The sequence below is a fragment of the Salmo trutta genome, chromosome 29, assembly GCF_901001165.1.
Source record: "Salmo trutta chromosome 29, fSalTru1.1, whole genome shotgun sequence".
In the NCBI taxonomy this organism is placed as follows: Eukaryota; Metazoa; Chordata; class Actinopteri; order Salmoniformes; family Salmonidae; genus Salmo; species Salmo trutta.
In genome coordinates, this window is record NC_042985.1 from 21028643 (window position 1) to 21051614 (window position 22972).

General features: G+C 42.0%; 3 protein-coding genes and 2 long non-coding RNA genes across 8 annotated transcripts; 3 read left to right on the top strand and 2 right to left on the bottom strand.

Annotated features, from left to right (window-relative positions):
* Nucleotides 1-5796: 5796 nt before the first annotated feature.
* On the bottom strand, nt 5797-6609 carry LOC115167101 (uncharacterized). Its single transcript, XR_003870438.1, has 2 exons — nt 6010-6609; nt 5797-5933 (listed from the first exon to the last, which is right to left on the bottom strand). It is a non-coding gene; the product is annotated as an uncharacterized LOC115167101 (long non-coding RNA).
* Nucleotides 6610-10010: 3401 nt separating this feature from the next.
* Nucleotides 10011-13526, top strand: LOC115167100 (uncharacterized). Its single transcript, XR_003870437.1, has 2 exons — nt 10011-10170; nt 11020-13526. It is a non-coding gene; the product is annotated as an uncharacterized LOC115167100 (long non-coding RNA).
* Nucleotides 13527-14907: 1381 nt separating this feature from the next.
* polr2l (RNA polymerase II, I and III subunit L) lies at nt 14908-15969 on the top strand. Of its 2 annotated transcripts, none has more exons than XM_029721195.1 (3): nt 14908-15041; nt 15406-15522; nt 15675-15969. In XM_029721195.1, exons 2-3 carry the CDS (start codon nt 15428-15430, stop codon nt 15781-15783), a joined length of 204 nt encoding a protein of 67 aa, XP_029577055.1. In that variant the 5' UTR covers nt 14908-15041; nt 15406-15427; the 3' UTR covers nt 15784-15969. The 2 variants fall into 2 exon arrangements, with proteins under 2 accessions (XP_029577055.1, XP_029577056.1); XM_029721196.1 differs by lacking the exon at nt 14908-15041 and adding an exon at nt 15073-15265.
* Nucleotides 15970-16277: 308 nt separating this feature from the next.
* Nucleotides 16278-20225, bottom strand: LOC115167102 (cleavage and polyadenylation specificity factor subunit 7). Of its 2 annotated transcripts, none has more exons than XM_029721192.1 (9): nt 19642-20225; nt 19091-19300; nt 18817-18920; nt 18256-18401; nt 17792-18146; nt 17549-17667; nt 17232-17379; nt 16896-17130; nt 16278-16713 (listed from the first exon to the last, which is right to left on the bottom strand). In XM_029721192.1, exons 1-8 carry the CDS (start codon nt 19723-19725, stop codon nt 16896-16898), a joined length of 1401 nt encoding a protein of 466 aa, XP_029577052.1. In that variant the 5' UTR covers nt 19726-20225; the 3' UTR covers nt 16278-16713. The 2 variants fall into 2 exon arrangements, with proteins under 2 accessions (XP_029577052.1, XP_029577051.1); XM_029721191.1 differs by having other exon boundaries at nt 17549-17670; nt 19642-20224.
* Nucleotides 20226-20408: 183 nt separating this feature from the next.
* Nucleotides 20409-22398, top strand: sdhaf2 (succinate dehydrogenase complex assembly factor 2). 2 transcript variants are annotated; one of them, XM_029721194.1, is made up of 4 exons: nt 20409-20567; nt 21271-21494; nt 21760-21869; nt 22082-22398. In XM_029721194.1, exons 1-4 carry the CDS (start codon nt 20541-20543, stop codon nt 22210-22212), a joined length of 492 nt encoding a protein of 163 aa, XP_029577054.1. In that variant the 5' UTR covers nt 20409-20540; the 3' UTR covers nt 22213-22398. The 2 variants fall into 2 exon arrangements, with proteins under 2 accessions (XP_029577054.1, XP_029577053.1); XM_029721193.1 differs by having other exon boundaries at nt 20410-20591.
* Nucleotides 22399-22972: the final 574 nt, after the last annotated feature.

The window sequence follows — 22972 nt, forward strand, 5'->3', positions numbered from 1 at the left end:
CAACTTTGCACAGTCATTAAATAGGAGTGTGACAACATTCCATAGGCCACAATCACCAGCCTGATCAACTCTATGCGAAGGAGAAGTGTGACGCTGCATGAGGTAAATGGTGGTCACACCAGATACGTACTTGTTTGCTGATCCACGCCCCAAATTTGATTTTTTTAAGTATCTGTGAACAGATGCATATCTGTATTCCCAGTCAGGTGAAATCCATAGATTAGGGCCTAATTAATTAATTTAAATTGACTGATTTCCTTATTTGAACTGTAAAATCTTTGAAATTGTTGCATGTTGCATTTATATTTTTGTTCAGTGTAGTTTAGGATACTTTTTCTGCCTTCTGGAAGTTTAAGAAACATTGCCTTGTGCCTTAAAATTCCATTACCAAAACCCCACATATCTTTAAGATATTTTCAAATCTTTCTCCCTCATGAGAAGGGAGGATAATTAAAGTTCACAGAAGTAACAAGGTGGAGACCTATCAACTACTTAGTGTTTTTTACTAATATAAATTTAGTTTATGAATGATTTGGTTATTAAAAACTGAAATTATGTTACCAAATCTGTAGAGGAAACACTGACATTGAACAACTGTAATAATACAGTAATCCAATTCCTCGAATAAATCCTTAAATACAGTAATCCAATTCCTCGAATAAATCCTTAAATACAGTAATCCAATTCCTCTAATAAATCCTTAAATACAGTAATCCAATTTCTTCTCATAAAACGGAGAAACCACACGGTTCTATGCGACACAGGAAGACTATTTTCTCTGTCCAGACTCCAAAACATCAAAATGAAGACAGTCACACACTCCATATATAAACTCCCAGTCATTTATTGGGTAAATCACCAACGTTTTGGATGCCGAGTTTATATATGGTGTGTGCGACTATTTTTATAGTTTATTCTCTGTTAGTCAGCACCTCTACATAAAATAATGTTCTCTGGGTGTGCGCTAGCTCATGTTTTTTATCAGACTCAAAAGACAGACACTTCACTGAACATAATGCATAATGAGTACGCACTAACAAGTGGGCTACACAATCAGAACGTCATATTTACACACATACATCCAAATGCATATACTATCACACAAAGTCACAGAATAGAGTGTGGAGGGAGGAGAGGTGAAAGGGATTGAGTGGGCGGGAGTGTGAGCGAAAGACAGAGAAAGAGGCAGAGGGAGAGTGGGAGTGAGTGGCACATGGCTTTCAGTCTAAAAAAGGGAAAGAGCGGCATGAAGCCAAAACAAGAACCTGGATTAGCTAGATAAATAATGGGGAGGGGGGATAAGAAAGAAAATGTAGGTTTCTTCACTGTGGAAATGGTGCAAACGCATGACACTGTTTTCGCGGTCACAAACGTCTTCTAAAATATGAATAGACAATGAGCGTGTGGGTAGAGTGAGAAGAAGGTGGTCCAGGGAGAAAGATGGCTGGATAAAGCAGGAAGATGAGGAGACAGGAAAGAGGGGGAGATAGGCTAGAGATTTCATGTTAAAGGTAGGCTGGATGGTGCATGGAAGAGGATGTCGTAATAAAAGACAGAGGTGAAGGAGGAGATGGAGGAGTAGGCCTACTAGGAGAAACGGAGGAGGAGAGCGTGTGATGAGTATATAGGAACTCACAAGAGAGAAGCTGTGTATAGTGTGACACTGACCCAGGCAGAAAGGGAGAGAGCTGCACATGGAGGCTGGAGCAGACGGGTACAGGGCTGGGAGCCGAGAGACAGAGGGAGGGAGAGACAGGGCCCTGCTGCAACTGCACCGCTCTGCCAGCCTGGGTTAACATCCCCCTGTGGACTCTCTCAATAACGTCTTAATCTCTCCCCTATTCATGCCGAACACCTCACCAATACACTTCACACTGCACCCCTAATATCCTCCTCAGTCCTCCCACCACAAGGCTGGGCTCGCAAAATACACAACGCACTGGGAGTTCTCCCCCTATGCTTCCACAAACACCTGTGTGCTCTCACCACCACACACTAGAACAAATACAGTATGTGGCATTCAGTCAGGTCCATAATTATTGCCACCCTTGATAAAGATGAGGAAAAAAGACTGATCCCTCCCAATGTGTTCTCCTATCTCATAAAACATTTTAACAAAAAGGCTCAGTGCTGCTATTCTCGCAGGGTGAGATATTGAAAACAGGGGAAGCAATAATTTTGACCACCTTTTTTAGAAGAAATATTACTTGTTAAACTAAATGTATTTCTGAGAAAATGCATTTGCAAAAATAATATAATTTCCCCCAAAAATGTTGCATACAATATAGCTCAGTATTTGTATACATTTATTTTATAGTATTTTCTGCTGCAAAATGTTTGGTCCTAATGTATGACCATATGTGACCTGATAAGCTCCCAATAAACTGTAGCTGTAAATTACTTCACTAGTCAATCATTTACAGTCTTTTTGTAGTCCAAAAATGCCATGACCATCACAGTACTCCAGAATAAACCTTTCCCTCTAGCCACCGTGCTTCTACACCTGCATTGCTTGCTGTTTGGGGTTTTAGGCTGGGTTTCTGTTCAGCACTTTGAGATATCAGCTGATGTAAGAAGGGCTATATAAATACATTTGATTTTACTTTAATACAAAAAACATCAATGACATACATTATATGTGGTTTGGCACATTGAGGCTGTCAAAAAGAGGCACCCTATTCCCTTTATAGTGCACTACTTTTGACTAGGGTTTGTAGGGCTCTATAGAGAATATGGTGTCATTTCAGACACACTTTGTGAAAGACACAACCGTCAGGAGAGGAGAGGTACTCTGTGGGGGTTGAGGAGTCAGCAGGGAGGGAGTAAGAGGAAGCAGGTGTAAACAAAACAGACAGTATTCTGTTGTGCTGTGGCTAGGAACCTCTTAGCCCCCTACTGTAGATCTAATGGATTATTAGGCTTTTAAATGGTTGTGTTTGTCAGACAGGGACACCAGGTTTCTGAGAAAAGCAGTTTCATTGAAAATATGGCCATACCACCAGTGTGATCTTTCCCATATCAGATTTAATCTTATGTTGGAGAAATCCGTGTAGATTGTTGTCATGAAGTCCAGAACGTGACACTTGTTTGTTGTGATGGGAATTATTGGCTAGGGAGTGGTTGCTGTGAAATGACCAAAGCAAAATCACAATAGCACCTCTACTGGAAACAGATCTGTGCGTCTGCAACATGAATGTACATCTCACACATACACACTCCAGTCTCATCTCAGGTATTGAAATCAAGCTTGTTCCATAAACGATGGGAAAGTGGTTGAGAAGGAAAAAGTGAAGAAAGCAGTGAGAAAAGGACAGGTTAAGGTAGAGAAGCAGCAGAGCCACAGTACTGCGGCGTAATTATTAGTCCAAATGGAACGTGTTGCAACTGTAAAGAACAAAAATATAAAACGCAACATGCGCTAAAAGATGCCAAACATTTTTCATATGCACAAAGCTTATTTCTCTCAACTTTGGTGCAGAAATTTGTTTACATCCCTGTTAGTGAGTATTTCTAATTTGCCAAGCTAATCCATCCACCTGACAGGTGTGACATTTCAAGAAGCTGATTAAACAGCTTGATCATTACACAGGTGTACCTTGTGCTGGGGGCAATAAAAGGCCACTAAAATGTGCAGTTGTCACAACACAATGCCACAGTTGAGGGAACGTGCAGTTGTGACTGTAAGAATATCCATCAAAGCTGTTGCCAGAGAATTTAATGTTAATTTCTCTACCATAAGCCGCTACCAACATTGTTTTAGAGAATTTGGCAGAACATCCAACCGGCCTCACAACCGCAGACCACGTGTAACCACGCCACCACAGGACCTCCACATCCAGCTTCTTCACCTGCGGGATCATCGGAGACCAGCTACCCGGACAGCTGATGAAACTGTGGGTTTGCACAACCAAAGAATTTCTTCACAAAATGTCAGAAACTGTCTTAGGGAAGCTCATCTGAGTGCTCGTCATCCTCCCCAGGGTCTTGACCTGACTGCAGTTTGGCGTCATAACCGACTTCAGTGGGCAAATGCTCACATTCGATGGCCACTGACACGCTGGAAATGTGTGCTTTTCACAGATAAATCCTGGTTTCAACTGTACCGGGCAGATGGCAGACAGCGTGTATGGCGTGATGTGGGTGATCAGTTTGCTGATGTCAACGTTGTGAACAGAGTGCCTCATGGTGGCGGTGTGGTTATGGTATGGGCAGGCATAAGCTACGGACAATGAACACAACTGCATTTTATCGATGGCAATTTGAATGCACAGAGATACTGTGACGAGATCCTGAGGCCCATTGTCCTGCCATTCATCCGCCGCCATCACCTCATGTTCCAGCATGATAATGCTCAGCCCCATGTCACAAGGATCTGTAGACAATTCCTCGAATCTGAAAATGTCCCCATTCTTCCATGGCCTTCATACTAACTGGACATGTCACACATTGAGCATGTTTGGGATGCTCTGGATTGAAGTGTACGACAGCGTGTTCCAGTTCCCGCCAATATCCAGAAAATTTGCACAGCCATTGAAGAGGAGTGGGACAACATTCCACAGGCCACAATAAACAGCCTGACAAACTCTATGCAAAGGAGATGTGTCGCGCCTCATGAGGCAAATGGTGGTCACACCAGATACTGACTGGTTTTCTGACCCACACCCCTATCTTTTTTTTAAGGTATCTGTGACCAACAGATGCATATCTGTACTCCAAGTCATGTGAAATCCATAGATTAGGGCCTAATGAATTTATTTAACATCAACTGATATCTTTACAGTATATGAACTGTAACACAGTAAAAAAAAGAAATAGAGTTTCTATTGGACAACTTCAGGTAGGTCCCCTGTAGGTCCCGCCCCGTTATGTTCCAGTTGCTTCCGTTTAAGAAATGCTTAGCAACAGAATCAGCATAATGAATATGCCCCTGGGTAAACTGAGTCTGAATGCGAGATTACTACAGGGATTTAAACCAGCTTTAGGGGGCAAACTGGGTCTCAAATCCACTGAAGACGCTTTGAACGTGACCGTAATCCATGTATACTGCATCTCTCTGCCCACTGGCGTTTGTCTTCTAGTATTACACAACATTCATAACAACTCTCTCCAAGTAGTAACAACTTTCAGGACATCACTTAGATCACTTTTACGCTACCTCAAACAGATCGTGCTTGATACACAGACATACACCTGTGATACAAACTCACATAGCTTACATGATCCACTTGTCCATGTTTGAGCCTTCATGAAAACATGCAGAGCACCTAGGGAAGAAATTTTGGCACTCATGGAAATAAAGTGATTGTGACTGGGCATTCTATGTAGGCACGGCTATGAGGCTGATTAAAAGGCTCTGTCTTCACCCAATGAGCTACATGTGCTTTATCCAGTCTCTCTCCACCTGCTGCATGTCTGCACATGAGCATCATAGCCTGCCCTGTCCTGAAGGGTTATTGAGAGGAATACAAAAACACTGGACATTCTGCAGAAAGACTCCACAATGATGCAATAATAAAGGAGCAAAGACATGGTAGAGAAAAGGTTTGAATACATCTAGCCTATTCTTCAAGGTTTGCTGTGGATTGAGCGTTCCTTAAATCAATAATGGACCTGCCACTAACCTAATGTCCAGATTTGCCTAATCGCTTCCTTATAAACAAGGTAGGTAAAGCTAAGAAAAAAATGCATGAGTAATATTGCTACCCCAGTTGATATTTTAGAAAAGGCTATTGTCGAAATAGATAAGAAATTCACGCTGTCACTGTATGACACCCCTCCCCATCCCATTCCATTCCATTGATCGGCCGTTGGGCTTCTCTCTCACCTGTATTGTGACGATGCCTTGCCAAGACCCACTGCATATGTTCTGTTCGCTCTCCCATCCTACGCTTGTCCACCTCGAGCTCACCTCCACGCGGAACTGGACCAGTGCTCTGCCGGGGATAAACCCTGTAAAATTCTGCAGCGACAATATTGCGCTGAACCGTGGCTGGCAGAACACACACGTACCTCCCTATGAATCCAGCCACGGTACTTCAAGTGACAGGTTCCACTGGAATCCGGGCCAGGCAATCAGATACGGTTCACAGCTGGATCATACCCTAACCTACAGTCAAACCCATGCAGACACGCGCTCCATTTACTCTGCCTTGGAATTCAAGGTCTTAATTCTTCGATAAATTGCAACACGTCGTCGATATGTAGAATATCCGCTGACCGATGTCTCTTCACGCCATGTATGAGAGCCGGGAGGTTCATCCATACAATGTTTCTCACTGACAGACAGTGAAGTTGAACAAATAAATGGCTACACAATCTTTATATATTGTGTGTATCATCTGTGACAACCAACCGGACAACTCCCGAACCCAATCAGACTACATCAAGTAGCTGGTCCCAAGAAATTGGTTGTTGTAATACCAGCCGACAGACCAATTTTTACCACTGAAAAGATACGTCGTTTCTATTCCCATTCCCATTCCGCAGCTTTGGATCAAACACCGAATCACCACTGCGTCATTTACGTAGGAACTTTACGTCATCCATCGCCCTACAATAGAGCCAGTTGGATTTGCGTCGTTCACGCAGGCTTCGGCGATTGTATGCACTGTATAAACCGCTGGCATACTGTGAAATGCACGACTGGTGGTTTGTGAATATCGAGGAATCTCCAACTGTATAGTTTGGGCGTGGACCCGCGTCATTTCCTGAGCTAGACTTTTACTAAATAGGTGTGCCCTGAGATCAGACTGGCTCTAAATGCCAAACACGGGCAGACCGCATTTTCTTTAAAATATCTGCAAAACAAATATTATTACAAGCACATAATTAGCCAAATGCATTTTCCATGAATAGGCAAACACTATCAGACTACACAACTTGGGAAGGCTACCCTACTGCCATCAGTCTCCTGCGACCTCAATAGCTTTGGGTCATCTGTCCATGGCAGACTTTCAGGCATCACCCTAAAATAGAAATAAGCTGTGTGAAATATTCATTCTTAGTAATGTCGACACTGTTGACAATAGGCCTACTTGATATCCCAAATGGATACTGATTTTCAGAGTTGTAAGTTTATTGTTGTATATAACACAATCATCAGCCCATCTTACAGTATAGGCTACAAGGCACAAAACCTGACTGTTGATATTGGCATTGCATTGACATTCATTTGAGTATTGACTGAGCCCTGCTGGCCATGCTTGTTAATGTCATACATTACTGCTGTGTGTTTTAGGAATGCAGAAATGTTGCTATAGGCATCTGCCAGGATGTTCCTCCTACTATAAGTCATCCTGCTTCCTCCCATATATTAGTATTATTAGTACATGGAGGTAACCACCTAAATGCATTACTACAGTGGTGAGAAAAGGTTTAAATGTTAGAATTGAATTGTCAAAAACAAGACAAAAGCAGCCAGGCCCAGAAAACATGTTTATTTTTAATTTAATTTAACGAGGCAAGTCAGTTAAGAACAAATTCTTATTTACAATGACGGCCTACCAAAAGGCAAAAGGCCTCCTGCGGGGACAGGGGCCTGGGATTAAAAAAAAAATATAAATACAATATAAATATAGGACAAAACACACATCACAACAAGATAGACAACAACATAGCAAGGCAGGAACACATGACAACACAGCATGGTAGTAACACAATATAAGAACGACATGGTAGCAACACAACATGGTAGCAGCACAAAATATGGTACAAACATTATTGGGCACAGACAACAGCACAAATGGCAAGAAGGTAGAGACAACAATACATCACACAAAGCAGCCACAACTGTCAGTAAGAGCGTCCATGACTGAGTCTTTGAATGAAGAGAATGCGATAAAACTGTCCAGTTTGAGTATTTGTTGCAGCTCGTTCCAGTCACTAGCTGCAGCGAACTGAAAAGAGGAGCGAACCAGGGATGTGTGTGCTTTGCGGACCTTTAGCAGAATGGGACTGGCAGAACAGGTGTTGTATGTGGAGGATGAGGGTTGCAGTGAGGCCTAAGAGGGTTTTATAAATAAGCATCAACCAGTGGGTCTTGCGATGGGTATACAGCGATGACCAATTTACAGAGGAGTATAGAGTGCAGTGGTGGCAAATCTGATGGCCTAATGGTAAAGAACATCTAGCCGCTCGAGAGCACCCTTACCTGCAGATCTATAAATGATGTCTCCATAATCTAGCATGGGTAGCATGGTCATCTGAATCAAGTTTAGTTTGGCAGCTGGGGTGAAATAGGAGCGATTACGATAGGCAAAACAAAGTCTAGATTTAACTTTAGCCTGCAGCTTTGATATGTGCTGAGAGAAGGACAGTGCACCGTCTAGCCATACTCCCAAGTACTTGTATGAGGTGACTACCTCAAGCTCTAAACCCTCAGAGGTAGTAATATGAAAAAGAAAAAAACAATGTATGAAATGTCTGCATCCACTACTGTAAGTTGCTCTGGATAAGAGCATCTGCTAAATGACTAAAATGTAATAACACCTGTGGGATGAGGGGCATTCTTCTTACCAAACCACATAACCTTTGTTTTGGAGGTGTTCAGAACAAGGTTAAGGGTAGAGAAAGCTTGTTGGACACTCAGAAAGCTTTGTTGTAGAGCATTTAACACAAAATCCAGGGAGGGGCCAGCTGAGTAAAAGACTATCATCTGCATTTAAATGGATGAGAGAGCTTCCTACTGCCTGAGCTAGGTTGTTGATGTATATTGAGAAGAGCGTGGGCCAGGGATGGAGCCTTGGGGTACTCCCTTGGTGACAGGCAGTGGCTGAGACAGCAGATTTTCTGACTTTAAACACTGCACTCTTTGAGAGAGGTAGTTAGCAAATCAGCCCAAACTCCCCTCAAAGACACCAATACTACTTAGGGGACACAAGAATGGAATGGTCTACCGTATCAAAAGCTTTGGACAAGTCAATAAAAATAGCAGCACAATATTGCTTAGAATCAAGGGCAAAGGTGACATCATTGAGGACCTTTAAGGTTGCAGTGACACACACATAACCTGAGCGGAAACCAGATTGCATACCCAAGAGAATACTATAGACATTAAGAAAGCCAGTCAGTTGATTATTGACAATTTTTCCAACACTTTTGATAAAATAGAAATAGGACTATAACAGTTAGGATCAGCTTGATCTCCCCCTTTAAATAAAGGACGAACCAAATCTAATGGGGAGTTTGAATATTTTATTTCTTATTTTTTTAATCTCATATGTAATTGATGGGGGAATACAAATAATCATACTTGGATAGATGAGGGCTATAGCCGATTGATGAAAATCAGACAGCTCAATAATCACAGTAGACTTGTCGGTAGAATACAATGGTTGGCAGGTATCCTAGCGGTTAAGCGTGTTGGGCCAGTAACCAAAAGATTTCTGGTTTGAATCCCAGAGCAGACTTGATGAAAAATATGTTGATGTGCCCTTGAGCAAAGCACTTAACCCTAATTGCTCCTGTAAGTCACTCTGGATAAGAGTGTCTGCTAAATGACAATGTAGGCATACAGTAAGTAGTATTTGACTGAACTAGGGCTGTATTATTTGAATGATGTCATCCCTTTAGCATCACAGGGAGATATTTTATTTAGATACAGTCAGGGACAGTGGTTCAAGAAAGTACTCAACTGAATCCATGTACTGAACACACTTGAGGTAACATTTGAAACACACAAACAATAAGCATATTTTCCCCTTTACAAATGGGACAGTGACTCACAAACACACACATTTTGAGGCAGCATGATGCCACACATTGGGTATGCAAATCTTTGACTTCTATTATATATTTGTACAGTATATACAATTTAATTACTATTGTAGTAATTATTATAGTAGGCTTCTACAAGAATTTCACAATAATTGATTAAAAAAAAAGACATCCTAAGCTCTAGGGCTAGGCAGAGAGAGATACAGTAAATACTACCAAGACACACTGCAGTCTAAAGAAACGGACACCCCCACTGTTTGCAGCCCAGATGGTACATCCCAGTCCTTCTCCTTTCCCTCCCTCTGTTTTCACTGTGCCCTCCATCTCTCTACTTACTCTCACTCTCTGTCTTGAGGACATTACTGAGTTCCGGCTGACAGCCTTTGAGCAGCAATTCCATCCCTCCATCCTTCCGGCCATTGTTACAGAGCTGTTGGAGAACAGAATAGCCTGAGGGTATGTACTCCCAGATTTCTACCTCCTCACCCTTCATGCAATTTCAGTATTTTGGTCTATGGGATTATCACAGCCTGTGCAACTCCTATCTTCATATCCTGTGCCAGCATCGAGCATCCTCAGATGCATCCGTTTTAGTATCTCTCTGTTTTTTTCTTTAATTCCTCTCTCTTTCTTATTTTCCTGCCTTTGGATCATTCTGTATCCCCACTATGTTATTACTCTCTCCTCTCCTTATTCCTGTCTGCTTTCCTCCATCTTGACCTCCATTAACAGTACATACTGTATGACTCATGCCATTTTAGAGATAGACAGAGAGAGATGGAGATAAATAAATATACAGAGACAATATTTATTTCTTGCTGAGACTGGATTAACACTTGTGTCAGACAGTGTGGTGAGTGCAGAAGACATGCATGCACCTCTGTGCCTCTGTCAACTGGGCTCTTTTTTTAGCAGCTGCAGCAGCGTGATTACTCTGTCTGTTACAAAACGTGCAGTTAACTTTCCCATGAGATTGCTCTTGACAGGATGCTGGACTTAAAGTGTTGCTTCCACTGGAAGTTTGTTCTAAAGATGTAATAAACAAACCAGATAATGTATATAGCAGGGATAATATGGTTCTGTTTATGTCATCTTGTCTGTCAAGGTCACATGGTGGCCCTGTCTCTACTGACATGAAGCAACATGATGACATGCTTCATTCTGCAGTGAATAAGGAGGTGTAAAATACTTCCTGTGTATGTTGATGCTCCATGTCTGTATAATAACACCAAGGGACAGTAGAGCAGATAACAGAGTCTAATCTGTGTGATTATCTGTCTGCCTCTGTTTGCTGTTTTCCATCAGTAAAGCAGTACTGAGCTGAAAGACACTCCTGACCAACCCCACCTGTTTCTGGATCCTATGGAAGCTAAGGCTAAGAGTGGGGCACCAGCGCCCAAGGCATCCTCTAAAGCAGAGAAGACAGAGAAGAAGGAAGCAGCTCCCCCTAGAAAGGTTGACCCCGCTCCAGTAGAGCCTCCACCCCCAGCGGCCCCTGTGGAAGAGCCTCCAGTGGAGGATGGATCAGCTGAACCAGAGGGGGCACCAGAGGGGGAGGAGGCAGCAGAGGCCAGCACAGACTCCCTGGAAAGCCTGAAGCCCTTCCTCATTGGTGGTGCCATCATCGCTGCTGGTGCCATCCTGTTGGGGGCACTGTTGTTGGCACGAAGAAATTAATCACCACCACTCATCATCAAAACCTATTGGTTGATGGGTTAACGAGTCACTTGCTGATTGGTTCATAGACTATCATGCAGCTGGTAGAGATGGGGGATGGGGAGTCACTTTGCTTCTTAAGTTTATTTCAGTCTGACCTTGCTTGTAGTGAATATAAACATCAGTGAACATTCAAGTAATACATTTTTGGGCCCCTGCTAGTATACTCATGCATGAATTTGCTCCACCCCTCTAACTGCACCTACTTATAGGTCTACAGGCATTTAATCAACATACAAATGCACTCCAACAGTTAAACTGGACACACACACACACACACACACACACACACACACACACATAGTACTTGAATACCCTATTTATCCAGTATGCACTGATAAACATTTTGATGTTTCTGGGTCTACTAATACGTAAGTTAGAAGTAGAAATACAGTAATTTTATATTGTTTGATTTGAAAAAGGTCATATGAAGTGAAGTAAGAAGTATATTAAACACACTATTGTGAGTGCCTAGCAGGTTTGGGGTCAATTTCATTTAAATTCCAGTCAATTCAGGAAGTACACTGAAATTCCAATTCTCTTGAATCCTTTTCAATATAGAACATTTGGAATTTGAATTTTGTTTAATTTCTGAATGGAATTGAAATGGAATTGATCCCAACCCTGGTGCCTAGTATGTGCTATTTCTATGCTCTTGCTGTAAATACATGATCCCTGCAGATTAGATGTGAACCCTTGTGAATAATAGTTTTAGACCAGGAGATATCGTTATATCAATTCAGGGGAAGATGCATGGTTTAGGGAAGGCTGTGTGTAAGTGATGTCAGTAATGGCAGATAATTGTGTGACAGATGAAGTAACTTAAATAATTGTATGTGATAGACTTCCATTTCAGTCTCTACTGATGCTGAGGTAATACCATTTCATAGTCAAATTGCCCATATATCCCAAATCAATATGTACATTGAGATTATAGTCAATGTTATGCCTGGCTGCCTGCGTTTACTGCCCTGGTGACACAAATGGAGTATAAACCAAAAGCATATACACTAAATTGCCAAAAATATTATATTAATTATATTTTAACCCTGTGTGTTAACACTAAAATCCCTTGGTGTGTCCATTTGTCAAATGTATTAACAACTTGCATACTACAATTTCTCTGGAGCAATAGTGTAGCCTCTTTTTATTTGAAGACCATACATGTTAGAGAGTGTTAGTGCGAGAGACTGTGCAGCTACTGTAATAGTACATTGTATGAATTTTGATTCAGAATGAAAATATTCTACATGCAATATGTGGTGTACCAATGTATGTAGTAGCTTGGCCAGTCATGCTCAGCAAATGAGCATATACACAAATACATTACATCCATCTCCAACCTCCAGGATAGCCTTGAAAGTATGATGAAATGATAATACATGCATTACGCTGTATTTTGTAATACATTAATATTTTGATAGTTTGATGAACCTAGAATTCAAGTAGAAAGCATGCATTATTGATGGGAGTAGAGAAATAGCTGGATTTATTTAGTAGATAAACTGAGATTGTTTCCTCTTTTGTTTCCCTATTAATTACAGAGAAGCTCACCTATTTTTGATAACATACAGTTTTTTTTTTACAAGAGGCCTAGGAGACTTTCAACACCCAATCAAACATCTTGCTTGAACACTGGCATGTAGCGTACCATGATGCAATATCAATACCTCCAGCACAGCAACATAACAGACACATATTCTGCGAACACATGTTCAAATAGCCTAGTCATCACGTCACAGAGTACTAAATAAAATCTATCAGTTATTTTCCTTGGTCTCAAAGAGCGTATAAATGCAATAATTCCAGTAGGACTTCACATTTTAGCACATGTTCTGTATTATATTAAAATAATGGTAATGATGGTGAAATGTTGATGGGCAATACTATTGTAAATGGAGAATGAGAACCAGATGATGATGTGATAGTGGTGATTACAATGGGGATTAAACCTATATTTTCTTGATATCCCAGCTCCCTATGACATATTTTCCCTCTTGCACACTCCCTCCCCTGCCCCCAAAGCTCCTTGTGTAAATCCAAATGGTTGTCTTGTGACTTGACCTGACCTTTATTAAAGGCAATGAACCAGCGTGCAAAGACTAAAGGGTCTCTTTGATAGCTGTGAATCATTTTGTGTCCTACACTCTCCACCAATAGAAATTGCTAGGGTTCATTGTGTTGAGGTTGATGCATTCCTCTTATTGTTTCTTTTCCTCCATCATCACTGATATGAATAGGACTGACTGGCTACAGGCTGTGTTATGTCCACCACTCACATGTTAGCGGTCATGAAAAGCAGACATTTTATAAATGTTACCATGCTGGCCAATAGAGTTTCTAAATATCGTGCTGTTTTAAAAATCTGAATTCTCAAAGAGATACAGTAGCCAGTTCCAGATGTGATTAATGTGAATCTAGTATTCTAGTAACCATGTGTATGTGACCAATAAAATTTGATTTGATGATTTGAATCTAGTATTGGACTAGTCCAAAATAGAAAACTGAGGGGGAGTCATATTCTAAACTGACCCCTAATATATTCAGAAAATCTAATGTGTACCATGAAAACAACAATATGTTAAATGGAGCTATGAATGAGGTGCAGCTCATTCAATTCCAACCTTTCTAGAACCCCCCTGTGACGTTGCAGCCCCTGGACATGCCCCAGTCAGTGTTGCCAAATTAGCGACTTTGTCGCTATATTTAGCGAGTATACAGACCCCTCTAGCGACACATTTTCAAAAAGCGACAAATCTAGCGACTTATTCTGGTGTTATTGGAGACATTTGGAGACTCTTACGTGAAAGCACGTATCGTTCTTACTCTTCTCAACGAGCAGCGGGTGCTACCGTGGGCCCCACCCCTGTCCCAAAGCACTCACAGGCGGCCCAGTCCTCGCGCAGGAGACGTTCACCCCTCCGCGTCCAGAATGCAAATGAATCGCGCATGCGGGAAGCCGCCGCTGGCTGATCCCGCCCTGGTTTAGATTTTAAAAAACAATTAACCTGAAGTAGGGCCAGACTAGTTACCATAATTTTCTCACATTGCCATTGACAGTTTTTTCTAGTCTCTTTTTGGCCCATTTAGATTGTTAATGTAGATTGTATACATAAAAAAATATGGTTAAAAATGTTCATGTTTTACTGTGACTTGTTGTAGGCTCCTAAGTGGACCATAAGGTTACAAACCAAACCAAATTAAGAAAATTAAAAAAAAAGTAAAAAAAAGTAACTCTGCTAGTGTGTCTTTTGCCGGTCCCAAGCCCGGATAAAGGAGGAGGGTTGGAATTGTGACATAAAAAAAAACAAGAACGGACAGAAGAAAGTTAATTTGTAGTTTTAAACATATTTAGGGTGTTTTTTTACTCACTTTTTGTCTCTCCTACAGCTTCCATCACAATTACATGCACATGCCAATTATACAAATTAGGTGATGACGTAATTTAGCGACTTCTCGCTACTTTTAGGACAGCCAATAGCTACTTTCCTTACTGAGGAGTTGGCAACACTGGCCCCGGTATTGAGGGAAGAGCGACGCGCGTTAGCCTAGCTAGCTACATGTTCTTCCTGTGTGCTTTCTTGTCTGTTTGCAAGGGTTACTACGGAACAGTGAGTCAATAACGGCTTTATTGTTTGAGTCTCTATTTCGCCATGATATAAAACATGTCTATGTTGTGTGCTAACACTTTTTGGTTAACTAGCTAGCTCTATGCAAAGGGTTTGAAAACGTGTGCGCTAGCTAGTACTGTGTAGCTAGCTAGCACGCTTGTTGACATGCCCGCGCTAAGACTGAGCGTCAGTAAAACATAGCTGGCAAGTTATCTACAAAATTGGTAGGCTATGCTGTTTCATGTAGTTATGCATTTTTCGTGGAATATCTACATTTTTCTTCAAGTCTGCCGTTCGTCATTTAGCAGATGTTATTCAGAGCAATTTACAGTAGAGTGCATACGTTTTTTCATAATGTTTTCAGGGCCCCAGTCGATCGGATCAAAATGATTATCCCGGTCCGGTGCTTCACCTGTGGGAAAATCGTTGGGAATAAATGGGAGGCGTACCTTGGCCTCCTTCAAGCTGAATACACTGAAGGGTGAGAGACATGTCTGCTGTGGTCATTGTTTACATTGTATTTCCCTAAGATTAATCTCTTTCTCCAAATAGTGTTCACTTATTTCATTAGTAGCTACATAGGTTTATCAGGAGTAGCCTATTACAAACTCGTGTCTCTTGTTTGGTTGGCAGTGATGCCCTTGATGCTCTTGGTCTGAAGAGGTATTGCTGTCGGAGGATGCTGCTGGCTCATGTAGACCTCATTGAGAAGTTGCTGAATTATGCACCCCTGGAGAAATGATGGATACAACAACCACAAGAATCATATGGCTTATTTATGGACAAGCCTTGGCTGACAGCCAGTGAGGCAGTGCACCCTGATGGATTGACATCCTCGAGACTATTTTCACACCTTGTTTGAATCGTACATGTTTTTTTGTTGTTGAATAAAGCAATAAATACTACTCATTTATAAGTGCTTTGTAAAGCGGAGTCAGAGTTCTTTAATATGGTTTCTTTGTGTTGGCTCAGTGACCTAGTTTCACTTTATCGCATGCACTCTATCCTGAGAGAACATAGAACCCTGGCAGGCAAGGCTCATTTCACTAGGTGTCTTTGAATTCCTGCTGCTTTCTGGCAAAAACATGGCAAGTGGCTGTAGCCTTATTGATTGAAGTAAAGCCGTGTAAATAAACAAGACAGTAGGCTAACCCCTTTAAGCAGCATGGGTCAGGCAATAAACTACCTGGTCCACTTATGTAACAATCCCTTTTTGTAATAAACACTTGTTCCAACTCATTTTAACAGCCTTTTTTAATCAGTTCAAATTTGATACAAAAGAAGGGGGAAGAGGGAAAAAAACACTACACAGTTCAACATAATAAACATGTACTTCTGCTTTGTGCATGCAGGTGTGGCAAACAACAAAAGTTGCAGCCACAACCCTGAAACGGTCAATTCATAATCAAAAATAAAATTACAAAGACAGTAACACTGAAAGAGGGGGTTGGTGATGGCCGAGATCAGAAGATAAAATGCTTGGCTGCTGAATACCAGGGAAACGTGGACATGGGGGCAGTAGGTTGTGGAGATATGGGGGGGCTATGGACATTCATTTTGTCTCACCATCAGTTCATCCATTATCCCAGACTTTTAAGCAGCTTGGTGCAGAAATAAAGTCCTGCCTCCCCTCCTAATCAGCCTGACAGGGACAAAGACAGCCTAGAATGCCCTGAAAAGAACACAGACAAAAGTTCTGTCAGGAGTGTGTAAATACAAAGGGTTGACTGAAAAAAACTGGTGCTTGGCAATTAGAGGTGGTGGTGTATTTCAGGATGTGAGTAAATGGTAGTCTGTAGATTACAGAATTGGAGGGGAGATGTGTTGGAGATACGACAGGGTCAGAAAGCTTACCTAGCGGTGACGCTCGCGGTGCTCCCTATGTCTATCTCGTTCCCGAACACGCTCCCGGTCTCTCCCATCTCTCTCCCCACTTAGGGAGCGTTCTCGGTGCCGGCGAGACATTCCTGCAGCCTCCCATTCCTGGCTGTAGGACTCTTCCCTTTCCCTGCCTCTGTCCCGTTCTCTTTCCCTGTCCCGCTCTCTATCTCGGGAACGGTGTTCTCTGTCACGGGAACGGTGTCTTTTCCTACAAAGAGAGAACAAGTTAGGGGTGAGGCCACATTACAATTTCCATTTGTGATGAAAGAACAGTCCATGAGAGGTACAAACAATTTCCCCAGCACTGACCTGGAGCCGTAAGACTTGCTCTCGATGGAGAAGAGGCAGTCTTTCAGAGAGGTGACCAGCGCTCGACAGCGCTCATCCCCATACACTCTTGACTGCTTGATGACAGCAATGGCAGTCAAAAGCGTCTCAATGGCCAGGGGCATGTCTCCTACATGAGACGAGGTTACAGAGAGTTTATTACAACGACAGGATTTAAGATGACCATGATCTGCATTGTGTACAGCACATGTCAATGTCTTTGGGTCTCAAGTCTAGATTTATCATCATGAATCTGTATTTGAGTGTCTACTGTAGGCATTTTTCAGTGAAAGTCTAACCGGCAGTAGCTCCAGACACAGCCTTGGTGATGGCGCTGCTGGCGATTGCTCTGTTTCTGTTCATCAGCTCATCAAACTCTCCCTCTGGCATTTGGGGTGTGGGCGCTTCATTATCCCTGCTACTAGAGAAAGAAACACTCCCTTACTGATCATCATCATACATATCCATATAACTTGTGATAGACATGTTTTTTTATTAATTGGTAAACATTCCATAATATAAAGTACAGTTGATGAGCTCACCTGTGCTGGTTGTACAGTGTGTTGTGTTGTTGACTGTAGTTGTCATGTTGTGCTGGAGGAAAGAAGGCGGGGTTGAGATGCAGGGAGGGAGGAGGATGGCTGGGGAGACGTAGAGGTGGTGGAGGGAAAAGGTGGGGCATGGGGGGAGGAGGGATGTGTGGGGGAAGGTGAGGGAAAAGAGGAGGAGGCAGCCTAAAGTATGGGACTGACAGAGGGGGAGGTTTGTTGTGAATGTGTTGGGGGTGGATAGTGTGAGGGGCAGTGGAGTGGTTCTGGTTGAGCACAGGAGGGGAGACGGAGGTGTTTTTATCCCCAGTATCTGACGACTCCTTTGAGTTAGAGCGCTGGGGGACACCTATGGAAAAGGAAGGGCAGTTTGATTTTGTTTCTATGGCAGTATTGGATATCGCTTCTGAGAAAGACTTGACTACCTATATATTTGCTGTAAGTAGATGTGTGCTTACGTTTATTAGCCTGGGCTTCAAACACGGCAAGATTCTGGCGTGTGGCAAAGCGGCAGTCCACCTTTTCCCCATTAACATGACAATTTGGCAAAGTCTCCAGCAACCTCTGCAATGACTCTTCTGTGGCCACCACTACCTCAGCGTATCTATAGAGAGTAAAATACAAATATCAGCTAGTATACTTTATGTTACCAGCTGGATAGAAAGGCTATTTCAGAGCTTTGAAAGCCCATCACAACATAATCGACTAGCCATCAGTAGACCACCAGAGCAGCCCTGTCCAGTTCTTCAGGGTCTGGAGACAACACTTTGGCTCTGGATCATGCACAGATAATAAATAAAACATTGGTAGTCATCTATAAGATCTGTGTTTAGCTTAGCTACTGGAGCATCATATTTATTTGAAGACTAATTTGACTCAATAGGTGTCTGTCTCCAGGTCTCCCTAGAACAACATGGCCAGACCCAGTCATGAAATGACAAAACACCCAGTTAATAAACATTGAAGAAATAGATCACATTAGATTACAATGATGCGCAGTTGATAGGCCTAACTCTCACCCCCTGGACTGGCCATTAGCTCTGTTCTCAGCAAATTTGATCTCCACAATGTCCTTCACACCCAAGGTGCGCGCCACGTTAATAAGGTCTTTGTCGGAGGTCCACTGAGGAGAGGGGTAAAGGAAGACAAAGGAGAGAAAGAGGAAGAAAATGAGCAAAAATTAAGGATAGGGACAGAAAGGTAATAGGCCTAGGTGGCTGTATCTCATTACAGAACATAGGCTAATAGACTAGCAGACTGAATTGAAGATAATGTTGGTGGTGGGAAACTCACCCAGGAGAAGTTGCCCACATATACAGCCAGTCTCTTGTTCCACACTCCACTGTACGTGTACAGTATTGCTGGTTTGCTCTCCTCTTTTGTCGGCTGGTCCTTGCTGAGAGGCATAGCGTCCTCTGAGAATTTCCTTTCCCGGCTCACAGAGCCAGTGAGCACGTCATCATAAAGATCACTTGCCTCTGCCGTTGTTGCAAAATCTCCATCCTATAGAGAGAGAAGATGGACAGAAGATAGACATCATCCCTCAATGCCTAGCTTATCACTCACAATGACCATCCCTGAAGAATCAGACAAACTACAAGAGAATACTAACCGCCACATTTGTATTGTTGATATCAAGGTTAAGCAATTGAATAGTATGACTTTTTATCATATATTCTAAATGTAGCTATTGACATTAATTCATTTAAGATGTTGACATGTCGATCATGCTAAAAATCAAACAACCTCATCCAACAAGTTATTTTAGTTCCCACTTCATTAATCTTCTGCATTCACTATTCATGTCTACAGCACTTTTCATAATCGCTCTCGGCCTGTCTCACCTCCCCGTTGTTTTGACTGAACTTCTCGTCGTAGATGTCTATGAGGTCAGTTGCACCACCACCATCGGCCGCTTTAGCCGCCATCCCGAGTCCTGGGTTGGCAGTGCAGCCTCTGGCTACGTTAGCAACGTTCTCTCAGCAATCGACACTTGGCAATAAACGCAAGGAAATAACTAAAGGTGCATGTTTTGCACCTTTCCGGGCGTCTATGTTTTATTGATGTAGCTAGTCCAGCTGGCTAACGTTACCCAGTTAGCACCGCAATTTTGTTGAACTAAATAGCTAGGTAGCGAACGTTAGCTAAATGGCTAGCTAGCATTCCCTCCCCTTGCAGGGAAACTGGCGTGGACGGAATACCAAAGTCAAACAAAGAAATGACCAATCCAGATTAAAAAGTCAACAAATATTATACTTTCAAAATGTGATATAATTGTAATGTAAGTCTGCATGCAAAAACGGATAAAATTCAGGTAAGCACTCAGCTAGCTTGTTGCTGCTACATCAGAACAGAAGCGGAATCGAGGAGTGCATCTTTCAAATATCTCCGGTGTGAAACAGGCATGATATTACGACGTTCCGAAAAAAATGTTTAGCTACCAGCTAAATAATATATGTTGTTACATACGTGAATATATAATTTAAATATGTGACATGTTGAAACAATTTATATTGTTTAACATGCATTTCCAGAGTCATTTGGAAGAAGTAATAATTGCCCTTACCAATATGGCGCCAATTATTTCCCCAAGCTAGAGCGGACATTTCTTGCTGTGCTCCCCCTGTAATTATGTGACGGTCTTTGGCTAGCAGGGACTTGTGTAATTTTACGACACTGGTTGTTCTCGAGTCAACAAGAACAGTCACATCAAGATTCAGCAGTGGCAAGGAAGAAAGACACAATGCTGTCTGCTCTCGTTGCTAAAAGAGTGAGTCGTATTTGGAATACAAACGTGAGGCTACACGGACTATCTGAGTTAACCTTGTATCCTCATTGACTTTTTGTTTTTTTTACTGTCTGTTTGCTAGCTAGATAACTAATGTCAAGGCTGGCAAGCTAGCTGGCTAGAAATGCTGTCTATTCTGACTGAAGCTAACTCAAGTTTGCCCATAAACCTACTGTAGTTTACTACTGAGTTTGAAAGTCATTTTCTGTAAAGTTGTGTAGGATATGAAGGTACACTTGTGCAACCATACCATGGGAGGGCAGCAGATAATGTTATGCAACCAACCTCATGTTTTGTAGCTAAAGGAAGTTAGCTGTCTGGCAAGAACAGCAGTCCAATTCATACATAGTGGTAGCTAGCTAGGTAAAATTATGCTCAAGGACAAATGTACTCCTCTATCGGACTGTCATCTGAATTAGCCTAGGGGCGCTATGATCTTTGCCAGTCAGACTTGTGAGTACCCTACAGGACAGTCATTGTAAGCTACTTTTCTAGCAATTAAACTATCAAATCACATTTTATTGGTCACATACACATGGTTAGCAGATGTAATTGCGAGTGTAGCGAAATGCTTATGCTACACTCTCAATAACATCTGCTAACCATGTGTATAATTAAAACCATCTCCATGTTGTTGTGTACAGTCATTCCAGTTGTTAGTAATGATGTTGCTTCTCTTGTCTAGCTGGTAAGTGGGGTATGCCGGGAGTCATTGAGACCAGCTGTGGTTGAACTAGTTACTACACGGGGTTACAAAGGAGAGGCACCTGATGACTCTAGGGGTGACCTAATTGAGATCCCCCTGCCCCCCTGGACAGAGAAGGATGGCGAGACCATGGACATCAAGAGACGGCGCCTGCTCTTCCAAAGCCGAAAGAGGGGCATGCTGGAGAATTGCATATTGCTCAGGTGAGTGGACCACTAATCATACTGTATATATTTTAGTATTGATTTTAGTCTTCTTTTTAGGCCTGAGCAAAGCTCATACTATGATAGAGCCCACAATAGAGATATAAAAAAATGTATAAACCATCAGGTTTAAGGACAAGCAGCATATTTGTGGTCAGTGGCAGAGGCATGATTTAATTATAGTGTGCAACTTGTTTCTGAGTCTTGGACATGTCTCAAAACCATACACTTGCACATACCAATCAAATTGTCTTTCCCCTTTCAGCCTGTTTGCCAAACAATATCTTAATACAATGAACGAGCCCCAGTTAAGACAGTATGACAGACTGATCAACGAGCCAAGCAACGACTGGGACATCTACTACTGGGCAACAGGTGAGGAGAGTGGTTCAGCTTCATATTATCTTATCATCTGTGATTATCCACTCTGATCTACACCAGGGCAAGAAAAGCCATATAAAACAGGTAGTTATACTGTTGTTTAGAAATATTTCTTATTTTCAAGCTGATCTGCTGACTTGCCCATTCTATATGAAATGTCAGTTGAAGTTAACTGAATGTGTGTTGTCTTTCCCTCCTCTCAACAGAGGCCCAGCCTGTACCTGATGTGTACGCAGGTGAAATCATGGACCTACTGAAGGAGTTCACTAAGAACAAAGATCAGGAACAAAGGCTGGACGCACCCAACCTGGAATACCTGGACAAGGGGAGCCAGTGAAGCCTGGCTGACACATCCCTCTCAGGGTGTTTTCACATGTAGTCTTCTTTAAAATAACTGATCTCAGTCCTCTTTAAAGTGAACTCTGAGGGTAAAAAAAAATAAAAAGCTAAAGATCTGTTCTCTTTGTATTCACACTGCCCTTGCCTTTGAATGAGGACTTAACTCTTTTGCCAGTTCACTTCACCTATTTTGTTGTCTGAGTCCTCATTGCATTCACACTGCTATGTTTAGAATGGAACCAAGATCTTTTCCCAACATTCATTCAATGCACTGTGGGTTTTTACAAAGTGCAGGACAAGCCATTCCATCAGATGATGCTATCATACAGCTAGATATACCTACTTACATTTTGGAAGCTAATAGATTGCATTTTGTTAAAAATGAGACAGAATAATTGTAATTAGAAGATACTATTAACATGTAAATATTATTGGTAACAGAATAAATAGCAGATTAATAACTGCAGATTAGATAATGCTGTAGTAGAACATTTTACACCCATTGTAGGCTACTGCCCCTTTAAGAGCTAGAATCGATTTTGTACCCTTTGTTGTGACTTTTACCAAAGGATGTTGTCTCCTCACACTATTCAAACCCCACAGTCGAATAAACAGCGTGAGAAGCTCTTAGCCTATAGATCACATATTGCAACAAAAAAAATCTGAACTAAAAACTTCACGCATAAAATGTAAAAAAAAAAAAACAGTTATAGGGAGTCATTGCTTTTGTCCAATCACAATGCAAACCAGTTTTGGGT